Here is a 26,320-nt window from a genome sequence, read left to right on the forward strand (position 1 = left end):
ATAACCTCTCTTCATATCACCCCTTCCATTGGTACTCTTGTTCTTAGGAGGTAGTTCGTCGAAACGATATGCAACGTTTAGCCTATACGCACGCCGCTCGACTTCTGGTCATTCTCACGGCAAGAAGACTTTTTGGCCGATTAAGGAGGGGAGCTCGTCGCGAGACTGAAACGCAGTGGCAGTGTGAGATAGTAATGCGAGAGGTTGGTGACGCCCTTGCGACTTCCAGTTCCCCGGGAGAAGACGGATAGGCCTACTTTGAGAATGGTTTAAAACAGTATAAATAGGTCTGGGATACCTTTAAACAAAAAAAGTGATTCTCTCTACTGTGACGCACGGGTACAAAATAGAGTTCTCCACAATTGATCGGCGAAACAGACGACTTGCGACTTAAACCTCAGGAATTTGAATAATCGGTTGATGATGAAAATTATTTCGTCCATCTTGCTGGAGCTAAAACGAGGTGGCTGGGCAGCCACAATAGACTTGATGTGCTTTCCCAGGGTTTTCATTGATTCATTTTAATGTCCCCCTTTTGACCAAAATCAACCATAATTAGATTGGATCCTTGGACATTCCTCCAACGGCACATATGCGCCAGGTGCGTGATAATGCCACATCTTGAGCGGTACCGTACTTTTTGTAGATTTCTCTTCTTGACATTCTGAGGATGGCATGATGGCGGACGCAATCTACTTTTACTTCGTACTACCTATCGGATTTAGCCGCAAACCAAGCATCTCACATAGGTAGGTACTGTACTATTATGCATTACTTTTTCACCCAGTGCTTTACTGGCTATTATCGGTTTAAGTTAGGCTAGATATAAACTTGGTGTTGGTAGTCTATAAGTACGGTTTACCTGAATAAACACCTAATAAACTAAAACCATTATGCAATAGCGGTGCTCAACGGAAATTATGTTTTCGTATTGTTTTCCTCTTTACAGAAACCAAATATTTTGTTTATTATTTTTATAATGATCAAATATACGAACACAAATGTTTAGGTAGGGTCTACTATTATCTATAGAAAACTCAGATCAGACGTTTTTAAACTTAGACCTATTTCTTATGTGACAAAGGTTAAAGTTCATAGTTGTATTATTTCCTATACGTCATTCATACACCATTGTTAGTAGGTTTTATAAAAGAATACAATTGGTTAAGCCCATACCATTACTACCACTAATATTACTACTGAAAACATATCGGTTAATGCTACAAGGGAGTTCCAGAATCAGGAAAATAAGGTAAGTTGCGTTTAAAACTATAAACATCTAATCTTCAAAGATAACATAACTTATTAGATTAATATGCTGTGATGCGAATTTAATTAACATGTATTATGTGAAATAATAAACGAACCGAAAATAAGATATTAGTCGAAAGGTTTATATCTGAGTTGAAGAAACAAAAACCATGTTTTAAAAAACATTATTGAAACTGATTAACTATGTTGTTGTATACCATTTGTTTTAATTATAACTGATGAGTATCTGTTTTGTAATCTGAAGAAATACGTTTATTTGCCTAATAAAATCAAAGAACAGTGTTACACACAGTGTGGGCTTGAATGAACTCAAACATTATTAACATATTATGAGAAATAATGCATAATCACTATATTGCTAACAACAGAATAAATTTTAGTAAACGCATGGAGGAAATATAATATTTCCTCTATGGTAAACGTAACGGAAAATCTTAAGCAGATATTTCCACGAGAGTTACAGTGTGTCGAAAAACAAAAATACAAGATAAGTTGCATACCAATTAACAAAACATACATGAAAAAACAACAAAGCAAAGGAAATCTGAAGGATTTCGTCCTAGTTCAAAGAATATAACTGGTACCAGGATATGAAGATTACTCGGCATTTGAGGATTTTCAGCGTATAATCTTTGTATCCTATTGTTATGCCAGCGAGATAACCACAATATGTACGTACATACAAGAGAGTGTAAAACATGTTGCTGACTAAACATGATGTATAATTATTAATTGCTCTAATGTGCTACTAATGTAATTATAATTCACAAATGCCATATGTTGTTGCTAAAGTAGTATTCTTTCACACTTTTTGATGTATCTTAAAAATTAGAAAATAGTATAGTAAAACATACATCACGTTAACTTTGTATTTGCGCAGATCAGCTAACTAGTTGAGTTTCAATCTAGTATCAATGATGCTTTATAGGTTTAACACACTAAAAATGCATGTTAAACAAAGAAAACAATTTTCGAAATATTGTTTACAGATGTCGAGTCAAGAGGTGCCATTCAGATGCCAATATCATCCTGATAACATAGTGGAACGGTATTGTACAACGTGTACCAAAAGTGCATGTAAAGATTGTGAACATTTTGTGAGTTGTTATACAGAGAAGCATGATACCAAACCAATGATTATTGCAGCAGATGAATTTAACAAAATAGTAAATGAAGCTATCTCAAAGGCCACAGATATGAAACAGGAATTAGAAGCCATTTTTAATTCCATAATTAGCGATGACAGAGAGTTTAAGTTACAAGTAGATTACATTAAAAAACTGATTGAAAACCATGTAGAAGTTGTTGTGAAAAAAGTTAAAGAGGAAGGCGAGAAACTAATGATGGATCTTGACATTGTATGTAAGCAAAAGGAGGAAGCAATTGAAAGTCAAGTTAAAGAACTCGAACAACACCAAATGCAATTGCAAAATCTGAAGACATCAGTTACAGAAATGACAAACAAACCGGAATGTAAAACCCTACTTGATAGTTACACATCGGATATTGAAGAAGTTAAACAAAATATAAATACAATGGAAGACAAATTTTCCTCTTATCCAAATAATCTTACACCAAACTTCACGATAAAGGCAGATCTGGATGATGCTATTTCTAATGCAATCGGTAAAATCACAAGTGTTGATAAAAGGTACATTGTTAATGAAGAGGATAAATCCATTACTGTTATCAAGGGACAACCATTTGCAGTGAAGATAAAAGATGTGGATGAATGCGATACTTGCACATTGAGTGTTACTCTGATAAATCCATCACGTGACAACATTGGATTGGAGGTCGGTGACAGGGGAAGCAAAGGGCACAGCATTAAAAGTACATGCAATGACGTCGGTGAGTGGAAGATGACGATCACTAATGGATTTGCTAGCATCAAAGGCTCACCAGTGAATATTACAGTTCTACCTACAGTTGTACATACTATTGATAACATAGGATCATTCAAAATAGATAACAGATACAATGTGACAGATGTAACATCAGATAAAGATGGTTGTTTATTAGTACCAAGCTATTCTAATGAGTTGCTGAAATTTAACCAATCAGGTTCATTTATTGCCAACATAAAAATTCCAAATGTACAAATCTATAAAGTACATAGAATAGGAATTGATAATTTTATGTTTAGTGACGCCGAAAGTAAGAATGTTGTAATGTGTAATGATAAGTTTGAAATAATTACTCAATTCGGTCAAGGAATCTTAGAATATCCAGTTGGTTTGGCGGTAAACAATGATAAAAATGTTCTGTATATTGCAGACATAGGGGCTCAATATGTTTATCAATTTAACATTGATAGTGGGGAGCTGATGGGCAAGATAGGTTCAGGTTCAGTTGATGTAACACCATGTACACTGGTTAAACCACATGACGTCACTTTAACCATGGATGGTAATTTATTAGTACCAGATTGGCATACTAATAAAATACAATTGTTTTCAGCAAATGGTACATTTATGAAAACAATTGTAGACGGGGGAAAGGAAGATGGCAAAGTTTGGAACCCTACATGTATAGTAATGGACATGGATGAAAATCTAATAGTGTCCAGTGACCACAAACTACAACTGTTTGATAAGAATGGTATATTCATAAAACGAATAGATGAAATAAATGATGACATTAATTCTCCAGATGGACTCACTGTAATCGGCTTTAAGCCAAGGAGATTAGCTGTTGCAAATTGTGGAACAAACACTGTTAAGATATTTAATTACTAATATGTTTTGCTCTTTAACAACAATATAGACACTAAAGACTTCAGCGAGATGCTAAAACGTTCCCATCTCATGTTGACATATTTTACAGGTTATTTTAGATTCTCAACTGCACACACAATTTTAATTTGCATACCGTATGTAAAAAGCTGTACCTATGTAAATGAATACAGAGAAATAAATAATGCATGTCCTATTTCCTCCATCTTTTAACAATTTTGCGAGATCAAGTGAGAGGTTATATGGAAGTTTGTTATACTTATACTGTAGGACAAGACACATTAGTTTTTTAATTCATCGTTTGTTTATATTATTTGCTAGGATTATGAGAGCAACAGGTTTACATCATCATACTTTCACAGCATTTATCTTGAAGTACTATCATGATCATTTTGTATTGTATATTTTTTTTCTCTTTGTGTTAATGTGTTATTATTTTGTATGAGAAACTGTTTTTAAAATTAATTTTTGTATATTTTGAAATTGATAGATTAAGAGCAGTTATTCGGTTTGTTATGCCTGTTGTTTGCTTCTAGTACAATCTGTATAATTTTAACTCGCCAAATAAATATTACAATTATTAATTTATGAAATAATGCTTTTCAATAAACGATAAATTATTTTATTTTATTTTTATTTTATTCAATCGAAACCAACAGCGATAATTACCGCCACTAATAGGTTTGATACAAACAAAGCCAGGACTGTTTAAAGCACCTTGATTGGTCCTAACATTGATCAAGGGCTTCCCTCGTCCAGTGCCCACCTTCACCAGAGGAAAGGCATAAGCCATACGTCTGAGGCAGATACTAGATGAATAAAGTATTTGAAAAATCTATCCTTTATAATAATAGGAATATCAGCATATAGTTTGTACAATGGAAACAATGTAAATATATAGCAGTAGAACAGAGAAACATCAACTTTTTATTCAGAATAAAAAAACACTTTAAATTTGTAATTTCCTGGCATATTTAATCATTATGCGATGTCATGGTCGGGCCTCTGATTAAGAGAGTTCCAGTATAGATTCCAGTCGGAGTGACTACCTTACCACTTTTTTTTACACTTATTTGTTTTCTTATGAAATTGTATTTTTACTCTCTTATTATTTTATTATTTCATCATGGTGTATCCCCCTGTTATTTTTTTTAAAGTTTACAATTGCCTTGAACACTTTACCAGTTGAAATAGAAATATTCTAGCTTCATTGTGAATTGCTAGTTTGGTTTGAATGTACTGAACATTTCTCTTTGTTCACACAATCTCTTACTGCAGTAAACGAGAATGTTTAAACGTATCATGATTTCGTATCTTATGTAAAGCTGTGATTCTAAAACAATACACAACGGATACAAACTACCCATGAGGGCGCAACCCACAAAAGAAAAACTTACTGATTGAAAATTACCTCACGAGGATGTAGAGTAGTAAATCGTAATTCCTACTAGACTAGGAGGTACTTGTATTCTAGGGAATGATTTTCTGGTGCACCTACGTAAGACTGTTTACAAAAATATACCCACCGTGAAAGACTAATGATTAATTCTGAAAAATATGCACTTTGTACTGAATTTCCCGGGAATACAATCTTACTCTGTGGCGAGATTATTTCTATACAATGCACACATTTTGCTTATATAATTTGATGTATATCTAGGCCATTAATTTCAAACAAATTTGTATAGGATCATTAACTGTGACCACGTTTTTAGCTTATGCATGAGTTCATATAGTATACGCCATTCAAATACATTTGTTACCGATTTGTATAAAAGTATACCACGTCACACTGCACTCCATTACTGCTAACTGTAAGATAAACGTAACTACGTACGAGGAAGTTACATTATATACAGGAAATAAGGTAAGTAAGTTGCTTATTAACATTAGCAGAAAAAACAACAGAAAACATTCGAATATATACTTAATAACTAAAGTAATTGAACGCCAATATATTTGTTGTAAAATGCTTTTAACACACTATAATAATGTTAATTCAACATTATTATTTAGAAGTTCTAAATGAATTATATAAATATTTACAGATGTCGAGTCAATCGGTCCAGTTCAGATGCCAAGACCATCCTACTAATACACTGGAACGGTTTTGTACAACTTGTACCAAAAGTGCATGTAAGGATTGTGAACAGTTTGTAAGTTGTTATACTGAACAACATGATACCAAACCTATGATAAATGCTGTAGATGCATTTAACAAAAGGGTAAATGAAGTTACAACGTCTGCCAAAGATGCAAAGCAGGAATTAGAAGCCATTTTTAATTCCATAATGAGTGATGACAGGGAGTTTAAGTTGCAAGTAGGTTACATTAAAAAACTGATTGAAAACCATGTAGAAGTTGTTGTTAAAAAAGTTAAAGACGAAGGAGAGAAACTAATGATGAATCTTAACATTGTATGCAAAAGAAAGGAGAAAGCCATTGAAAGACAAGTAAAAGAACTCGAACCACACCAAATGCAATTGCAAAATCTGAAGACATCAGTTACAGAAATGACAGACAAACCGGAATTTAAAACCCTACTTGATAGTTACAAATCGGATATTGAAGAAGTTAAACAAAATATCGAAAAAATGAAACACGAATTCCTGTCTTATGAAAATAATCTTACACCAAACTTCACAATAAATGCAGAACTGGATGGTGACATATCGAAAGGGCTCGGTAAAATCACAAGTGTTGACAAAAGGTACAACATTACTGAAGATGACCAATGCATTACTGCTATAAAGGGTCAACCATTTGCAGTGACAATTGAAAATGTGGACGAACATGATACAGGCACATTAGCTGCTAAATTAACAAAGCAATCGCATACAGATATTGCTATTTATAAGGTAGAGTATATGGAAAATGGAAAGAGTACAATAAAAGGAAGATGTAATGAGGAAGGTGAGTGGAAGATGGAGATCACCAACGGCGTTGCTAGCATCAAAGGTTCACCAGTGAATATCACGGTTTTACCAACACTTGTACAAACCATTGACAACATAGGATCACTAAAAGAAGATAACACTTACAACGTAACAGATGTAGCATTAGATAGTGACGGTTGTATGTTAGTATCAAGTCTTTCTAATGAATTGTTGAAATTCAACCAATCAGGTTCATTCATTGCCAATATAAAAGTTCCAAATGTCCAGGTTCATAAAGTACTCCATGTAGGAATTGGTCAGTATATGTTTAGTGACCCTGAAAGAGGGAGTGTTGTTATATGTAATGATAGATTTGAAGAAATTTATCAATTGGGTAAAGGAACATTAAAATTTCCAAGTGGTTTGGCCGTAAATAATGAAACACGAATTATGTATATTACAGACAGAAAGGGCCGCTGTGTTTATAAATTTAGTGAGGATAATGGGAAGCTAAAGGGTAAGATAAGTTCAAAGGGTAATCTGATTACACCATATGACATCATTTCAACTAAAGAAGGTAATTTATTAATACCTGATTGTAGTATTAATACAATACAAATGTTTAATTCTAATGGTGTATTTATGAAAACAATTGTAGACGGAGGTAAGGAAGATGGCAAAGTTTGGAACCCTAGAAGTATAGTAATGGACATGGAGGAAAATATAATAGTGTCCAGTGACCATAAACTACAATTGTTTGATAAGAATGGTATCTTTATAAAACGAATAGATGACGTAAATGATAACATTGATACTCCTGGAGGAATCACTGTTATCAGTAATAACCCAAGGAGACTAGCTGTTGCTAATTATGGGGCAAACAACGTTAAAATATTTAATTATTAAACAAATTTCTGAAAGCACATTCACGTCACATCTGCACGAAGTCACTACTGTATAAACTAATGTTTAAACAAAAGTAAAATCCGGGCTTAAATGGAAGATATTAAAAATACAACTTATTCTTGCAAGATTGTAAATAGCTTTTAGAGATTTTAATGTCTTATTTGGAATAACAAGTTATTATGTTATAAAATAATGTATTTTAGAAAGATGTAGAGGGCAAAATGCGGTGCCATAATTTATATTACAAATAATTATATGTAATTATATAAACAGTTTGTATAAAATCCTTCTTCATAGATGTTTAACTCTAATCTATCATAAATTAATTATCATACATAATAATATCAATAATAACGGTTAGATTATGATATCTTATTTGGTATAACCAGTTTTTTATTTACAAAAACCAAACCATTTTAAAAGCTAGCTATATGGAGGGTAAGATAGCGTCAGTTAAAAACTACATGTACGCAATGGTATTAAATATGAGTAGTCTAGCTCTGCATAAACATTCTTGTTATATGTTTATGGACGCGTAATTGTTGAATCATTATAATTCTTTCTGTTAACATTTTATGTAAAATATACTTATAACTAAAGTATAAAATAACAATATGAAGGTTTAGGTGGCACTGATACATGGGACATTGTATAGCGTTATAGTGTTAAAGTATGTATGGAAAGCAATCAGGATTTAGTAATAAACGTATACATCTTATTAGAACTCTATGGCGAAATACATTCTTTAAAAAGCATTTGTTTTGTTATAGAATCAAATAAAAAAAAAAACGTTTATATAAACAAAGCAGAAAAATGTTTACGTAGATTGACACAAAAGTCATGATTTAAACACTTATGGTAATGCATATTAGTTAAAAATGACTTTTATAAAAAAAAATGTTTACAGACGTTGAGTCAAGAAATGCCGTTCAAATGTCAAAACCATCTCAACGTCAATCACAGATAGCAAAGAAAAAATAGATGTTATAATTAGTTGTGACAGAGAAAATGAAATACTAGTAATTGCAAACCATAATACAACTGCAAACCATCATACGTGATAGTTCCAAATCGGATATTTAAGCGCCTTGTGCGCTGTATAAATCTTATTATTATTATTATATTGAAGAAGTTAAACAAAATATCAATACAATGGAAATGGAAGACAAATGTTCCTCTTATTCAAATAATCTTACACCAAACTTTACAATAAATACAGAGCTGGATGGTGCTACTTCTAATGTAATCGGTAAAATCACGTGTTTATAAAAGGTACATCATTAATAAAAATGATAAATCAGTTACTGTTATCATGGGACAACCATTTTCAGTGAAGGTAAAACATGTGGATGAATGCGATACTTGTGCATTGACTGCTACTCTGATAAATCCATCACGTGACAACATTGGATTGGCGGTAGGTGACATAGGAAGCGGAGGTTATAGCATTAAAGACGGTTGTTTATTACTACAAAGCTATTCTAATGAGTTTCTGACAATTAACCAATCATGTTTTTTTATTGCCAACATACAAATTCCAAACTTCCAAGTCTATAAAGTACATACAATAGGAATTGATAATGTTATGTTTAGTGACGCCGAAAGTACTCTACACTATTTTTTAGTTATATTTGTTTTCTCCTAAAATTGTATTTTCAACCTCTTTTTTTATTATTTCATCATGGTGTATAACCTATATTTGAAAGTGTACAATTACAATTAAACACTGTACCAGTTAAAATAGAAACATTCTAGCTGCATTGTGAGTTGCTAGTTTGGTTTGTTTGTGTTCAAATGTTTGTCAGAATTTCTCCATGTTCCCACAATCTCCTACTGCAGTAAACGAGACTGTTTGAACGTATCGTAACTTACGTATCTATGAAGCGTATGTGAAGCTGTGATTCCAAAAACAATAGACAACGAAGAAAACTACCTATGAGGGCACAAACTCACTGATGGAAAATATAACATCAGGATAGCTACTTTGCAGAGACGCAAATCGTAATTCCTATTACTAGTGTATATACTAGGATGTATTTGTTGTAGTCTAGGAAGTAATTGATGCCGCTTATCTGTCTACACTATCAAATTTATGTGACAAAAAATGATGTCATCACTTTTTTTTTTACTTTTTTTAAAAAAAAACTTTGTTAAGAAACTAGTTTGATAGTGTATACCGAGCTATAAGCCTAGTCTTCACAAGCACACTTGGGTTTGCACACTGAACAAACTCAGAGATTGGGAAGGAAAGTGTGCCAGTGTATACCAGCTTCAAACTGTTTACAAGAATAAACATATACTGCGAGAAAGACTGATTGATCCTGAAGTCTATTATATGCACCGAGAGGAAGTGCAAGGCAAGTATTCTAGGTAGTACTACCTTATTCTGTTGTGAAATTACTTCTATAAATAACATCTATTGTGCTTATAGAATTTGATTTATATTTGTTATATCTTGGCCTACTAATATCAAAGACATTGTATAGGATCATTTAACTGTGACCAATGTCATGCATGAGTTGTTTTATATACCCATTTGTTACTGATTTGTATAGAAGTATACACTCCATTACTGCCAACTATAAATGGTAAACGTAAGAACTACATACGAGGAAGTTACAATAAATCCAGAAAATAAGGTAAGTTGTAACTTAACAGAAATACAACAGGAAAACATTCGAAAGTGAAGATTTACACCAATGTTAATGAACATTAAAATGTTTTATAAACTATAAATAATGTGAATTCAAGATTATTATTTAAAAGTTTCTAAATGAATTCTATAAATATTTACAGATGTCGAGTCAATCGGTCCAGTTCAGATGCCAAGACCATCCTACTAATAAACTGGAACGGTTTTGTACAACTTGTACCAAAAGTGCATGTAAGGATTGTGGACAGTTTGTAAGTTGTTATACTGAAAAACATGATACCAAACCTATGATAATTGCTGTAGATGAATTTAACAAAAGGGTAAATGAAGTTACAACGTCTGTCACAGATACAAAACAGGAATTGGAAGATATCTTTAATTCCATAATTAGCGATGGCAGAGAGTTTAAGTTACAAGTAGATTACATTAAACAACTGATTGAAAACCATGTAGAAGTTGTTGTTAAAAAAGCAAAAGAGGAAGGCAAGAGGCTAATGACGAATCTTGATATTTTATGTAAACAAAAGAAAGAATCAATTGAAAGTCAAGTAATAGAGCTTGAACCATACCAAATGGAATTACAAAGCCTTAAGACATCAATTACAGAAATGACAGACAAACCGGAAAATAAAAACATACTTGACAATTGCCAATCGGATATCGAAGAAGTCAAACAAAATATCAATAAAATGAAACACAAATTTCTCTCTTATGCTAACAATCTTACACCAAACTTCACAATAAATGCAGAACTAGATGGTGCTATATCGAAAGGGCTCGGTAAAATCACAAGTGTTGATAAAAGGTACAGCGTTCGTGAAGCTGATAGATATATTACTGTTACGAAGGGACAACCATTTACAGTGAATGTTGAAAATGTGGACGAATGTGATGCATGTGTTTTGAATGCTACTCTGATAAATCCATCAAGTAAAAGCACTGCCATCGATAAGGTGGAATACGCGGGATGGGGAAAGTATAGAATAAAAGGTAGATGCGATGAGGAAGGCGATTGGAAGATGGAGATCAGTGCTGGCGTTGCTAGCATCAAAGGTTCACCAGTGAGTTTCACATTTGTACCAACACTTGTACACACCATTGAAAACATAGGATCACACAAGTTAGATAATAGACTCAAGGTAACAGATGTGAAATTAGATGAAAATGGCTGTATGTTAGTATCAAGCTGTTCAAATGAGTTGTTAAAATTTAACAAATCAGGTTCATTTATTGCCAACATACAAATCAAAATCCCAATCTATAAGATTCATAAAATGAGAAATGGTAATTTCATGTTTAGTGATGCCGAAAGAAAGGTTGTGATGTGCAATGATAGATTTAAAGTTATCACTCAATTTGGTAAAGGAATATTAGAACATCCAGTTGGTTTGGCAGTAAACAATGAAACAAGAGTTCTGTATATTGCAGACAGAGAAGCTTCCTGTGTCTATAAGTTTAATATTGATAGTGGAAAGCTGATAGGTAAGATAACTGATACATGGAGTAAACTGATTGCCCCACATGATGTAATTTTAACTAAGGAAAGTAATTTATTAGTTCCTGATTGGAAAACTAATAAAATACAAATGTTTAATGCAAATGGTGAATTTATGAAAACAATTATAGACGGGGGTAAGGAAGACGGTAAGGTATGGAACCCTAAATGTATAGTAATGGACAAAGATGAGAATCTAATAGTTGTTAGTGACCATAAACTACAATTGTTTGATAAGAATGGTGTCTTTATAAAACGAATCGATGCCATAACTGATAACGTTAACACTCCTGGTGGCATCACTGTAATCAGTTATAAACCAAGGAGATTAGCTTTGGCAAATTTCGGAGCAAACAATGTTAAAATATTTAATTATTAAATAGAAAAATGTTTAACATTAACTCATTGAAATTTGGATTTCAGCACAAATGGTTAATTCAAACAATTCTCAATTGAACAACAGACAACAACCAATACGGTATCAATGTCATAACCATATTATTAGTAGCAAAACCACGAACAACATACTAAGCCTTGTGCGTCGAAGAAAGAAGATATATACAGAGGATTGATGTTTAACTCTAATCTATTCATAAATAAATTACCATACATAATAATATCAACAACAACGGTTAGATTATAATATCTTATTTGGAATAAACAGTTTTCATTTACAAAAAGCAACAAATTAATTGTTAATTGCTAGTTTGGTTTGTTTGTGTTCAAATGTCAGAATTTCTCCCTGTTCACACAATCTCCTACTGTGCAGTAAACAAGACTGTTTGAACGTATCGTAACTTACGTATCTTATGTGAAGCTGTAATTCTAAAACAATAAACAACGAAGAAAACTACCCATGAGCGCACAAACTCACTGATGGAAAATATTACATCAGGATAGCTACTTTGCAGAGACGCAAATCGTAATTCCTATTACTAGTGTATATACTAGGATGTATTTGTTGTAGTGTAGGAAGTAATTGATGCCGCTAATCTATCAAATTTATGTGACAAAAAATTATGTCATCACTTTTTTTTAAAACTTTTTTTAAAAAACTTTTTTAACAAACTAGTTTGATAGTGTATACCGAGCTATAAGCCTAGTCTTCACAAGCACACTAGGGTTTGCACACTGAACAAACTCAGATAAATTCAAATCGGACATGGAAGGGATTGAACAAAAAATCAAACAAATTAAAGACAAATTCTACTCGTATGCAAACAATCTTACACCAAACTTCACAATAAATGCAGACATGCATGATGCTATATCGAAAGGCCTTGGTAAAATCACATGTGTTGATAAAAGGTACAGCATTAATACAGATGATCAATTTATTACTGTTGTAAAGGGACAGCAGTTTACAGTGGATGTTGAAAAAGTAGACGAAAGTGACTCAAGTGCATTAACTGCTACGTTGAACAAGCCATCATGTGACAACATTGCTGTGATGAAGTAGTGATGACGTACTGTGGGAAGTATAGAATAAACGGCAGAAGCAATGATGAAGGTGAGTGGAAGATTGAGATCAGTGCTGGAGTTGCTAGCATCAAAGGTTCACCAGTGAATGTGACAGTTGTACCACGCCTTTTACGTACAATTGAAAACATAGGAACCCTTAAAATAGATGACGCAAGAAATGCAACCGATGTGAAATTAGACAACGATGGTTGTATATTAGTATCAAGTTGGCGTAATGAGTTGGTGAAATTTAACCAATCAGGTTCATTCATTGAAAATGTACAGGTTCCGGGTGTCATAGTCTATAGAATACATCAAATGGAAAATGGTTATTTTATGTTTACTGATGCAGCAATGAAGAGTATTGTAATGTGTAACGATAGATTTAAAGTAGTCACTCAATTTGGTAAACGAATATTGGAATTTCCAGAAGGTTTGGCAGTAAACAATGAAACACGAGTTCTGTATGTTGCAGACAGTGAAGCTCACTGTATATATCAATTTAATATTGATGATGGAAAGCTGTTGGGCAAGATAGGTTCGAATGGTAGGCCTCCACTAACTGCACCACATGATGCTACGTAATTTACTTGTTCCTGATCAGGGTACCAATACAATACAATTGTTCAATGCTAATGGTATGTTCATGAAGACAATTGTAGACGGAGGTAAGGAAGATGGGAAGGTATGGAACCCTAGAAGTATAGTAATGGACGTGGAGGAAAATATGATAGTGTCCAGTGACCATAAACTACAATTGTTTGATAAGAATGGTATCTTTATAAAACGAATAGATGACGTAAATGATAACATAGATACTCCTGCTGGAATCACTGTTATCAGTAATGATCCAAGGAGATTAGCTGTTGCTAATTATGTGGCAAACAATGTGAAAATATTTAATTATTAATTGTTCAGAAGAAAAAAAAGACTAAATGGTTTGTTTAAATTAAAATCAAGGCTCAATAAACATGGAAAACATTATTTAGAATACAACGTCTGAATCTATTCTTAAACAGTTTTTTAAATAACTATCTAATTTTGAATAACCAGTACTTATTTTATAACAGACCTATTCTGACGGTAAGATGACGTTAGATACAAACTACAATACACAATTATATAAATTGATCTGGCATAACATTTAAGCAGCCTATAAAAACTCTTGCATATAAAGTCTTGTTTTATGTTTATGGTCCCTTGATTACTTAAGCATTTAGCCTTTCTGTTATTATGTTATTTAAATAATATACTTATAGCCAGGGAATACAACAACATTAAAGTTTAGATTTAGAATTGACTTAAAAACTGTACAATTTGAAATAAAAATGATTGATTCTCTATTCTGCATTTTAAAAATGTTTTTTTTGGTCAGAATTTTGATCATATCGTCTTCTCACCTCATCTCTATTATGCTGTAGAATGAATATATGACACTACACCACCGAAACAAACTACCATACAGCCATTGAAGACAACTCAAAATATTATTAATATTCTCATCAACATACTTCAAGAAAAAAACTTTCTGCCATTGAGCAAAACAAAAACAAAAAGAAGAAAAAAACTGCCGTCGGAAAAAAGTACGTTTCTTGTCCTTAGATACTATTATCAATAAGTAGTATTTTCGATAACGTCAGCGCTACCTCGCCTAAACCATACTATTATCGCACTGTTAACGTACTCCATTAAAACTAAAGGTTATAACTACGTACCAGAATTATATCAAGAAAATAAGTCACATGCTAAATTAACAAAATAATAACAAAAGAACATTGGACAGTGAAGATTTAGAGTTAAGGTAATCAACACCAAAACATGTTTTAACAAATTCAATACACTATACATAATGTTAACATGTTCTAAATTAATTCAGCCGATTTTCGGTACTGTATCTATTTCCGAAGTATCATAGGAATATTTGGTAATACAGCATTACCTGTGTTTCACATGTTTCTAGTTAGTAACCTAACCCTTATTCTAACCTTACATGATACAGGCACCACATGTGATATTTAAATGAGATGCTGTATAACCAAATGTTACTATAATACTTCGGAAACAGATAGTATGGAGATAATTCTATAATATATATATTGTTTACAGATGTCGAGTCAAGAGTTTCAATTCAGATGTCAAGACCACTATCCTATTAACACAGTGGAACGCTTTTGTATAACTTGCACCAAAAGTACAATAATTCACTTTACTACATTCTCAAAAAAACATCGTGACCATTTTCGGCCATGATTTTGGTACACTTTTGCAGTGTTATGACGTCATACGTTCACTCGTACTCATGTCAAAGAGCGAACGTCAAAATGCCACTGAACAAGTGGTAGCAGTCGACATAATCGACGTGAAAATCTAAAAGCCCCTAATATTTGATTTTATTTGACTGATGACTGACATTTTTTATTTCTATGTTTTGTACATATAGGAGGTTAACGCGAAACATGGAAATATCCAGATGTACTTGGTCAAGATTTAATATTTCTCTCCGTCCACCCGCAAGCATCAATTAAAAGAAAACGTTAAGCCAATATGACATTTTAAAAATGTTATTCACAAATTAATAATTTACTGTATTCTTTACATATATTTTTAAATTATTATAATCCATTAAAATATATGTTTTCCCGGTGGTTAAACTCATTGCTGCTAAATTTGAAATACATTTCTTCTTACATTAAAAAAACACAGGTTTACTTTATATATACATTTGCATTATAAAATATGAATTGTAGGCCTACTTTATTTACAATGCAACGTAATGTTCTGTTCCAGAGACAAAGTGAGTAAAAAGGTGAAAAAAATTAAACAGAACACAATTATGAACTAAGATTATGCAGGACTACAGCAATACTGTATACAGATGTTACTATCCAATTCACCTACATCGGTGCAGTAATCCCAAGGAAGTATATAATATACTAAGTATCTATTGTCAAAACACAAGTTTGTGGGTACCGCATCGGTGACCAAATAACAAAGATTATGCGCGCGAATATATACATACCGCATTATTCTTGCAGGTTAATATTAATTTTTAACCTCACTACATAACGGCACGTAAGGTTGAGACTGGAACTTATATGTATATTAATATAAATAAGGTAAGTTGCGTACGTAAGTAAGCTGATAGATGTAGACATTATGTTATATTTGTTTAGTAAACTAGATGCTAGTATGCGGCTGGAAACTTTAAAGCATGTCTGGTCACTCGATTCTCAGTGCTGTATATATATTTAGTAATACAGCTTCTCATTCCTATCATATGTGGTGCTTTATCATGTAAGGTTAGGTTAAGGGTTAGGTTGTGGTATATAATGGGAGATGCATGTGAAACACGTGTGATATTGTATTAGGCCTATCACATATTCCTATGATACTGGAGAAATCTATGAAATCTATATAAGCCTAAAGTGCCGTAAATTGGGTGTTTTACTATTATTCATTATTCCAAAGGATAACAATTAACATTGTGCTACTGTAATTGCCACATGATTATCTCAAAAGCAACAAGACGTTTTTTCAGTGTATTATGCTAGTGTTTGGTACTACAAATCAATATCACTCGACAAAAACACTGGATTTTGACAGAAATGATTTTGTTTTCTTATTAACGTCTTAGTCTCGCATCTAGTATGGGACATAAAGGCGTTGGTCCCGTGTGCATATACAGTGCACGTTACAGAACTTAATGGTACACTAAACGAAAAGAGATGGGGATCGACTCTCTTTTTCCCCTTGTAAATATTACATATTATATTTATTGTGTTATTGCTTGTGAGTGTCTTTGGCAATTTGTTATTATAGGTAATTTAACTACGATCAAGTTTAAAGGTCATAGTGAACTATTTCCTGTGTATTTGCATGATAATCATTGCTAAACCTAACTCTACTACAAAGGATTTGAACTACGAGGAAGTTAAGTATTAAAGAAGTTCGTATCATGTTGAATTAGCTAAAAGAAAAAAAAAAGGCACTAGATAAAGCTATTGAACAATAAGAATACAAATTGAAGATATTTCTTTATTTGACACACTAGAAAGTTAACCTGCTGAAAACTAAAAATCATATATTATACATACATTATATATACAGATGTCGAGTCAAGAGGTACAATTAAGATGTCAAGATCATCCTGATAACATACTAGAACGGTATTGTACAACGTGTACCAAAAGTGCATGTAAAGACTGTGATCATTTTATGACGTGTTATACAGCAAAGCATGATACCAAACCTTATTCAGTAGATGAATTTGACATAAACGTAACCAAAGTTATCAAGTCAATTAAAGATGTCAACCAAGAATTAGAAACTATTTTTAATTCCATAATTAGCGATGACAGAGAATTCAAGTCACACGTGGACTACATAAACAAGCTGATTGTAAAACATGTAGAAGGTGTTGTTAAAAAAGTTAAAGAGGAAGGCGAGAAACTAATGATGGACCTTAAAACTGTATGTACACAAAGAGAGGAATTCAATAAAAGTCAAGTAAATGAACTCGAATCACATCAAATGCAGTTACAAAGTATGAAGACATCAGTAACAGAAATGACGGACAAACCGGAAAGTAAAACCGTACTTGCTAAATACAAATCAGATGTTGAAGGTGTTAAGCAAAATGTCAATCAAATGAAAGACAAGTTTTCCTCGTATGTTAACAATCTTACACCAAACTTCTCAATAAATACAGAGCTGAATGCTGTAATTTCTAAAGGCCTCGGGAAAATCAAAAGTGTCGATAACAGGTACAGCATTATCGAAGATGATAAAACTATTACTGTTACAGAGGGGCAACCATTTTCGGTGAAGGTAGAAAACTTGAATGAATGTGACGATACATGCCCACTGTCTGCTACTTTGATAACTCCATCACGTGACAATATTGTTGTTGATGAGGTAGAATTCATGGGAAGTGGAAAGTATAAAATAAAAGGAAGATGCAATGAGGAGGGTGAATGGAAGATGGACATTAAAAATGGTGTTTCTAGCGTCAAAGGATCACCAGTGAATATCACAGTTGTACCAACTCTTGTACGTACCATTGAAGACATACAATCACTTAAAAAAGACAACAGACGCAAAGTAACAGATGTGAAATTAGATAAAGATGGCTGTATGTTAGTATCAAGCCATTGTAATGAGTTGTTAAAATTTAACAAATCAGGTTCATTTATTGCCAACATACAAATTCCAGGTGTCAATATCTATAAGATACATAAAGTGGGAAATAGTCATTTTGCTTTTAGCGATGGGCAAAACCAGAATGTTGTAATTTGTACTAATAAGTTTGAAGTAATCAATACAGTTGGTCAGGGAATACTAGAATACCCAGTTGGCTTGGCACTGAATATTTTAACAAGAAATCTGTATGTTGCAGACAGAGAAAAGCACTATGTTTATCAATTTAATATTGATGATGGGAGGTTAATTAGAAAGATAGGTTCAATGGATACACTGGATACCCCACATGATGTAATTATAACCAGGGAAGATAATTTATTAGTTCCTGATTGGAAGACTCATAAAATTCAAATGTTTAATTCCAATGGTGCATTTATGAAAACAATTGTAAGCGGGGGAAAGGAAGATGGTAAAGTTTGGAACCCTAAATGTATCGTAATGGACAAGTATGAAAATCTGATTGTTGTCAGTGACCATAAACTACAATTGTTTGATAAGAATGGTATCTTTATAAAACGAATCGATTCCGTAAATGATAACATCGATACTCCAGGTGGAATAACTGTAATAAGCTATAACCCAAGGAGATTAGCTGTGGCAAATTTTGGAACAAATAATGTTAAAATATTTAATTACTAAAGTGCAAAATGCTTTATTCTAAAACAAAATCATAAAATCTAATGTATTAAAAAAAATATCATTTACGAAAAAAAATACAAAAATATGATTTACGAATGTATAGCAAACTTATTTTCCGTTAGTAGGTTGGTTTAAACCATAATAGCCATCATTACTCAGCCAAACATTCTTTCACTTGGTATTTATTTTAAATTTTTCTCTTATGTCAATAGTTACTTTTAACGGGTAGCGAAAAGAACATAAATTGATAACTTTAGGCTACTACTGTATTTATTTTTCAAATTGCATTGAAGACTATGGGTCGCTTCCATGACGCAAGCTGAGAAATGAGCAGTCATGCAGATACCCTACTTTTGTCCACTACTCTACTGTAAAATATCAAGACCTGGAAACAGATAGCATTTCCAAATAACCTTATTTAATTCTACTGATTTACTGTTAGATTGTGTTAGTGTTTATATTGAGTAATGTAAATATGTTAAGTAGTTTGATTTTCAATTACATATTCAGATTTAAAATAAAATTATTGATATGTTAAATAATATGCATATTAAATTGAATGTTTTTATTGGTGTGTTATCACTATTGTGGTCTGTTTATACTACGGACGATAAAAACGAAGATAAAAAGATAAACATACATTTTCTTAAATTTAGAAAAGTTTCATCCCAATTATAGGATAACCATTTTAGCTGTCTTTATTATAATATAACTATTTTTTTTATAATCTAATCAAATGACGTCGTGATCAATAGGAACAATACAATCGTTTACAAATCATAACGTCATCTGATTGGACAAAGACAAATTAAATTGTTAGCCTATTATAGCTCCCCAAGATAAACACTTTTTCGATTTATTTTGGCTGCTGTCGGAAAATGAAAATCGCTCTTTATGACGGAAACCAAAATCATTAACGAATCTATATAAGCAAAAGCGAAATGTAGAAAGAGTCTATACATGTTTCATTAAACATAATTATTTTTAAAGTTAAAGCTTGTGCTGTGCTGAACATAACCCTACAAATAACTCTTCCACGGCCAAAAAAAAATAAATAAATACAAAATAAAATAAATAAGCAAATATAAAACAAATTGTTTCATGTAGTAGGCAGACTACATGAAAAAAGTTGCTATTTACTGGATCAGAAAAAAACACTGTTTTCGTGAAATTATAATCAAGACACTTCTTACGTCATCGCCTCATGCATATTCATGTATTTTAGGCTTTTTAACCAGACTGTATTTTTGCACAAACTCCCTAATAAAAACAGTAAGTGTAAACTTAAGCCGCCTGTGGCAACAATGGAAATTCAATGTACGTACCTGTGTTAAATATATCATATTCTTATAATCTGCTAGGGAATCGTTAGTTTCTGGAATTGTGAAATGTTTCTTTATCATCGAAATCATTTGAGAATTTCCTACAACAGATACCGTACAATTATAAATATGAGTAAAATATAAACATAAATAAAATAATTATTAATTCTCTATTATTTGGCGACACTTTTACGACAAAAACAAAGATCTGTGATACGACCACACTTGTATTTTTCTGCAACAACAACGTTATAAAATAAAACTGTATATCATGGAAAGGACAACGTAAATGTATTGTCCCTGTGTGTCATTTTAATATCACATACTATTTATCAATTTTTCAAGTTTTTTGGGAACAATACATCCTTAGTATAAACATGTCGGCATATATAAATGGTGGGTTCCAGGCTCCGCTCCTAGTTCTGGTGGTGGAACAAGTGTTCTCGGATAAGAACTATAAACCGTAGGTCCAGTGTTTTAAAAGTGTGTGCACTTTAAAGAACTAAGTTCATCACTCGAGACGAGTTGGGGTTACCCCGGTGAACTGGTTCACGAAAAGATACTTTTACAGGGGATTACCACCAGTATCTGATAGAACAGTGATTAATATATTTATTTGTAATTCTTGGCAAATAAAACAAACAAGCCAGACGTGAACATCATGACGTTATCATAAATCTGAATAAAACACTTATTAAACATATTCGGTGTGGGATTTACCTTTGGGATGATGTTGCCGATGGAGACTGAATGTACTGTTGTAGCTCCAATCTTCTGGATTCGAAACGCTTTTGATTGCTGAGAATGACGGTAAAGATTGGTAGCCATATTCACTGGCAAATCGGGGTGTGTCATAAATGCTTACATTCCAACAATCATCAACGTAGTTGTAGTAATGTACTGAAAGTAAGGTATAGTAACATTTATACAGTGTGACAAATTACTGTAGCTTACTCAAGTGCATATAATTAATAACGAATTTCTGGCACGATACTGGAGAATGTGAATTGCTATGAAAGTATTTTTATCCTTAATTTACTGTAATCATCTAATGAGAGACTCTACTCGCTTGGTATTAATACTTTATTCAAACTCGTACTTCTTATAATACAATACAATACAATACGATAATACGGTATCAATGTAGACAGGAACAGAGGATTATGATGCGGTTACCGGTATATCAGCGTGATGTATGTCCCTGAAGGGCTGTAAGGTTTGTCTGGGTCCTGGTGCAACTGTTGGGTATATCGACACTTTCTGTTTATTAACATAATGTTGACATTACATAAAGTTGTGACCTTGCATGCCTATTGGTTCTAAGTAGGTCCAGGTACCTTTTTAGGGGTTGATTAATGGTATTATTTGTATTCAAGTATCACAGTTAAAATAACAAATAAAAACTTACCATCCCCATACAATGGGTCTTTTGGGTTGTTAGCCACCCATCCCTCCTTCTCCGTCTCGACTCCATTTGATGGACTTGAGCTTACAATTGGCACGTTGGTGTGCTGTTCTAAATAACGTTGTCGTATAGTTGATATATACAATTTAATATAGTCTGCTTTGTAAAGACTGAAGTTAGATCTTGTCCCATACCTGCCAAAATGATTATTTTATAAAACATGTTGGTTACTTGACTAACTTAGGTGAGCACTTATTATTTTTATCTATAAAAATAATTGTATATAAATATACTCAAGTTTATCCACAATTTTAGTGGAAATAATATTTATAGACCCACAGTAATTCATCAAACCATAATGGTAGAACATAAATTTATGAAAGGAATACTAATTGTTTATTCCAATTTATCATATCTGAATGTTATGTTGTTTAAACAATAATCCCTCTACTGAAGTTGATATTGGTAAACGTTGTCTTAACATTTTGTTGAACACGTACCAATTTTCTCTTAGTGCGCCCTCATTTTCATTGTTAGCTCCCCAAGCTATCACAGACGGATGCTTGCTTAACCTCCTAACCTGTTAATTAACAATAGTAACAACACTTAGTTATTACTTAATGCGTTTATAAAAAAAGGTTGACACGTCGGAATAAGACCAGTGTCAAGAATAAAACAGAAAGAATGATGTGAAACAAATTAATAAAATGTAGTCCCAAATCGTAGCATTCTTCCTTATTAAGTTAAACGTAGAACATGCTACCTTACACTTCAATGGTCAACACCTGTAAGGAGGTAACCTGTTTAGAAAAAAACAGTATTGTTGTAACATACCTGATATTCAACTTCACTGTCAACTGTCAACAAGAAATCTTCCCCGGTAGGATACATTGCACAAGCAAACATAATATCCTGCCAGATCAATATACCACTCTCATCCGCAAGTTTGTAAAATTCATCCTTTTCATATATTCCCCCTCCCCAAACCCGAAGAGTATTCATATTAGCATCTATTGCCGATTGGAAGAGATTCTTTAGACGATCTTTTGTCACTCTCTCCTGAAAAGCATCCACTGGAATCCAATTTGCACCCTTTAGGAATATGTATTGGTAATTGATTTTAAAGTAGAACGTGTTTCCTAAGAAAAATATATCACATTCACGTTAGAAAATTAATTTGAAAAACACAATAATGTATAGATTAAATTAAAAAATATCAACAGTACCTTTTCCTGGTAGAGCATCTTGAATAAGTTGCACTGTTCGGAAACCAATCGTCACATTCTTTACAGAAACTTCACCAGAAGAGCTGGTGAACATCATTGACACCACATACAGTGGTTGCCTGCCATAACCAATTGGCCACCAAGTCTTTGCCTAAAAAGAACGTTTATTGAATGTGATTTTTCTTTGCTCATACAAACTTTACAGACGAGACTTTCAACATCAAAACAAAAACAGTAAAAGAGTAAGAAAAAGATGTCATATAATGGTAGACAGAATATCATGTAATGATAAAATCCCTGTTTAGTAACATAGTGTGGTTGGTTTTTTTAAGAGTGTGGTCTTTAGTACAGTATGACCAAAAATCTGTGCAGTTATAGGATCTGAAACAATTCAAATGTTACTACACGAGTGGACTAACTACGGATACTGGTATAATAAACATTTCTAATTAAGATTCTTAATAGATAACTTAACGAAACTTTAATGTTTATTGCGAATGGCCAATGAATTTTAGCTACTTGAAACTGTTATAAAGTAGATACACAGAATACTGTTCAAAATTGTATTTGTTCAAATATCTTGATGAAGAACATGAATAATCATATTTACCATAGGAACGTCAAAATGAGCATTATGTGTCGAAATTGATCCTGATTTTAGTGTTACAGACGTTGTGTTCACTACACCAAGTTGTGGTAAACGTATAACAATTTCCCCCTCAGCTTTTGATACAGATCCTGTTTCCAAATAAGTTGTTACGTTTAGAGACCATTTTATATCCTTTGAACCTATTTGATAAAATAAGGAAACAGAAATGGAATATTTTGCCGCTTGCCGATGCATGTCACAATAATGCCACAAGAACGATACTAAGAGTTAATTTGTCTATTAATTAACGAGGTGAAGTTTACAAAACACTTAATTAAAATAACAGTTTACTATCCTAAGCCACATTTACTATGCAAGCTTCATGAAATGTTGTAAACAAGGGTAGTCCTGAGACGTACTTGAGAGAATAGGAATTGCCGTTACATCCCGTATCGCAGCAGCCTGGAACATTTCAACACTGATGTTTCTCCTGTTCAAATAAAAACAATACTTTTTTTTAACGATTTTTAAAATTTGAACAGGTGTAAATATGTTATCTGGTAAAACATTAACATAATATATAATTGAGTAATTGTACCATAATTATCATTAACACAATATATCCACGTTTTGAAAATTATTATTACGGAAAACAGTACCATTACGAATTAATTAGTTAATATAATAATAGTATTATAATATCTACCGGTAACACATGCATATTTGTTTAATATGGTACAAAAACAAACGTTTATAAATTATATATTTCATTATGAATTTTAAAAAGCGAAAATGAAATAATTAACGTGTGGTACCCTTGTAACTATGTTATTGCTTCAGGGAAAATGCTAAGCAATATTGATGAATTAAGTACATCATTGGTAAGTGTTTAGTCTACATTATATGCCAAATTAATGCATTGTTTAAAAGGCATTTTTTTGGTCATATCAACAGGAAAAACAAAGATTAGGCCTATTTCATAGTGAAAGTGCTAAGTAGGCACACACAGTGCTTTAACAAACATTATTTATTTTAATGTTTTTAATCAAAAGTTTTTATGTTCATTTTATAATTGTCGTGGACCCCTTCTAAAGCAAGCTTCCCAGCTTAAAGGGTTATCCTCTGCTATACCATAATAGTTATAATTATTTAGTTTCTGTATGATTTTGTTAATTTCAAATTATAATGTATTGTATTGTGGATATTATTGATAATACAATAAATATTACAAACAAGCAAACAAACAAACACTTACCAAATTCCTACTGGTGCAAATGCTGGACCCCAATCCCAACTAAACGAACATTGTTCCTTTCGAATGTAGTTCGGATGACAGAATCCCTGGTATTCAGGGGGATTGCAGGCTGGTGGTACATTATACTGGCTGTGTGCGGCTGCTTGTTTCGCTGCGTATGACACTGGTGATTCGAACTCAATTCGTATTGTGTTTTCTCCAGGCTAGGTTGAGAATAATCATATCGTAAATGCTTCAATAGAAACAAAGTAGCAGGGAAGTATTATAGTTTATTTGAAGGGGAAGGGGAATTGGAGGCGTCGTGATAAGTGCCCTTTAAAAACTGCACAACAGCTAGCTATATGAATTGAAACAGGAAAATTCTCTCTTTTTTTTCTAAAATCTAAAATAGTATGAATCTTTATGAATAAATAATATTTCCCAACTAAGAGAATAAAAGAAATTTTACATGGCCTGCACTAGATTTTACCTAGTTCGTATAACCGAATAAAACTAAGTCAATTAGTGATGGAGATCGAATGTGTCGGTGTAAACCTTTTAAATCACTGTTGATTGCACAATATAACAGTATGTGTACTGTACTTTATCCAAATCTATAACTGTCACTAGATAGTATCTAACTGACTATTGTAAATCTTTTGGATACAAGTCTAGGTGTCAGTACTTACATTAACAAATTTCCCAATGTTGTAAATGTATCTAAGAAACATGTTAACAGAATTGCCAACACGGTGGCCATTGATAAACACTGTCGAAATTGTATCCAAACCATCGCATACTAACTGTACAGTCGACACTGACGTAATATTACTCGGTACTGCAAAAAGACAATTTTATTGTTACATGTTGTACACTTACAAACAAACATGCCTTCCTCCGAAAAAAAATAAAGAAGCCCGTTTAAAGATGGAAGGAGGAAAGATCGTGGGAACAAGTGTGTTTAACATACACTCTAGTAACCTTTCTGTAGATAACATTTAAAGATGTTAACATTTTATTAGGTTGTATCTTTGTATGTGCATCACCCAAAGAAAGAAGTTGATCTGGGTCTCTGTGATTTGAATTCAATTGAAGTATGGAATGTTAGAAATACTGACATTATAATATCAAGTCATGCTACTTTGTTCCTCCCAAATATCTCGGCCAAATTCATATGGAATCAAATATAAAGTATATTACATTAAAATTAAAGTGGATATTCTGTAGTATTTAGCTGCTTGTCTTTATTTTTGAAAAAGAGATACTAACTCATTAACTATATATATATAGCCTATTAATATAAATGCA

The 26,320-nt window shown here is 32.6% G+C and overlaps 4 protein-coding genes across 5 annotated transcripts in view; 3 read left to right on the top strand and 1 right to left on the bottom strand.

The window, feature by feature from the left end:
* Positions 1-26,320, bottom strand: part of LOC144835071 (beta-mannosidase-like) — a 109,083-nt gene that overhangs the window by 47,608 nt on the left and 35,155 nt on the right. For both annotated transcript variants that reach the window (XM_078690094.1, XM_078690093.1), the window contains exons 4-13: positions 25,702-25,850; positions 25,034-25,236; positions 24,198-24,268; positions 23,800-23,978; positions 23,190-23,340; positions 22,798-23,102; positions 22,464-22,543; positions 21,967-22,157; positions 21,279-21,458; positions 20,562-20,659 (exon numbers count right to left, since the gene is read on the bottom strand). In XM_078690094.1, the coding sequence (XP_078546220.1) occupies positions 20,562-20,659; positions 21,279-21,458; positions 21,967-22,157; positions 22,464-22,543; positions 22,798-23,102; positions 23,190-23,340; positions 23,800-23,978; positions 24,198-24,268; positions 25,034-25,236; positions 25,702-25,850 (1,607 nt within the window). The remainder of the gene's footprint in view (positions 1-20,561; positions 20,660-21,278; positions 21,459-21,966; positions 22,158-22,463; positions 22,544-22,797; positions 23,103-23,189; positions 23,341-23,799; positions 23,979-24,197; positions 24,269-25,033; positions 25,237-25,701; positions 25,851-26,320) is intronic.
* Positions 1,199-4,378, top strand: LOC144835102 (uncharacterized). The gene is made up of 2 exons (XM_078690141.1): positions 1,199-1,252; positions 2,262-4,378. Exon 2 carries the CDS (start codon positions 2,262-2,264, stop codon positions 4,008-4,010), a length of 1,749 nt encoding a protein of 582 aa, XP_078546267.1. The 5' UTR covers positions 1,199-1,252; the 3' UTR covers positions 4,011-4,378.
* LOC144835107 (uncharacterized) lies at positions 5,858-8,513 on the top strand. The gene is made up of 2 exons (XM_078690147.1): positions 5,858-5,874; positions 6,056-8,513. Exon 2 carries the CDS (start codon positions 6,056-6,058, stop codon positions 7,787-7,789), a length of 1,734 nt encoding a protein of 577 aa, XP_078546273.1. The 5' UTR covers positions 5,858-5,874; the 3' UTR covers positions 7,790-8,513.
* LOC144835108 (uncharacterized) lies at positions 16,491-19,979 on the top strand. The gene is made up of 2 exons (XM_078690148.1): positions 16,491-16,514; positions 17,218-19,979. Exon 2 carries the CDS (start codon positions 17,506-17,508, stop codon positions 19,234-19,236), a length of 1,731 nt encoding a protein of 576 aa, XP_078546274.1. The 5' UTR covers positions 16,491-16,514; positions 17,218-17,505; the 3' UTR covers positions 19,237-19,979.

The sequence above is a fragment of the Antedon bifida genome, chromosome 2, assembly GCF_963402885.1.
Source record: "Antedon bifida chromosome 2, ecAntBifi1.1, whole genome shotgun sequence".
NCBI lineage: Eukaryota > Metazoa > Echinodermata > Crinoidea > Comatulida > Antedonidae > Antedon > Antedon bifida.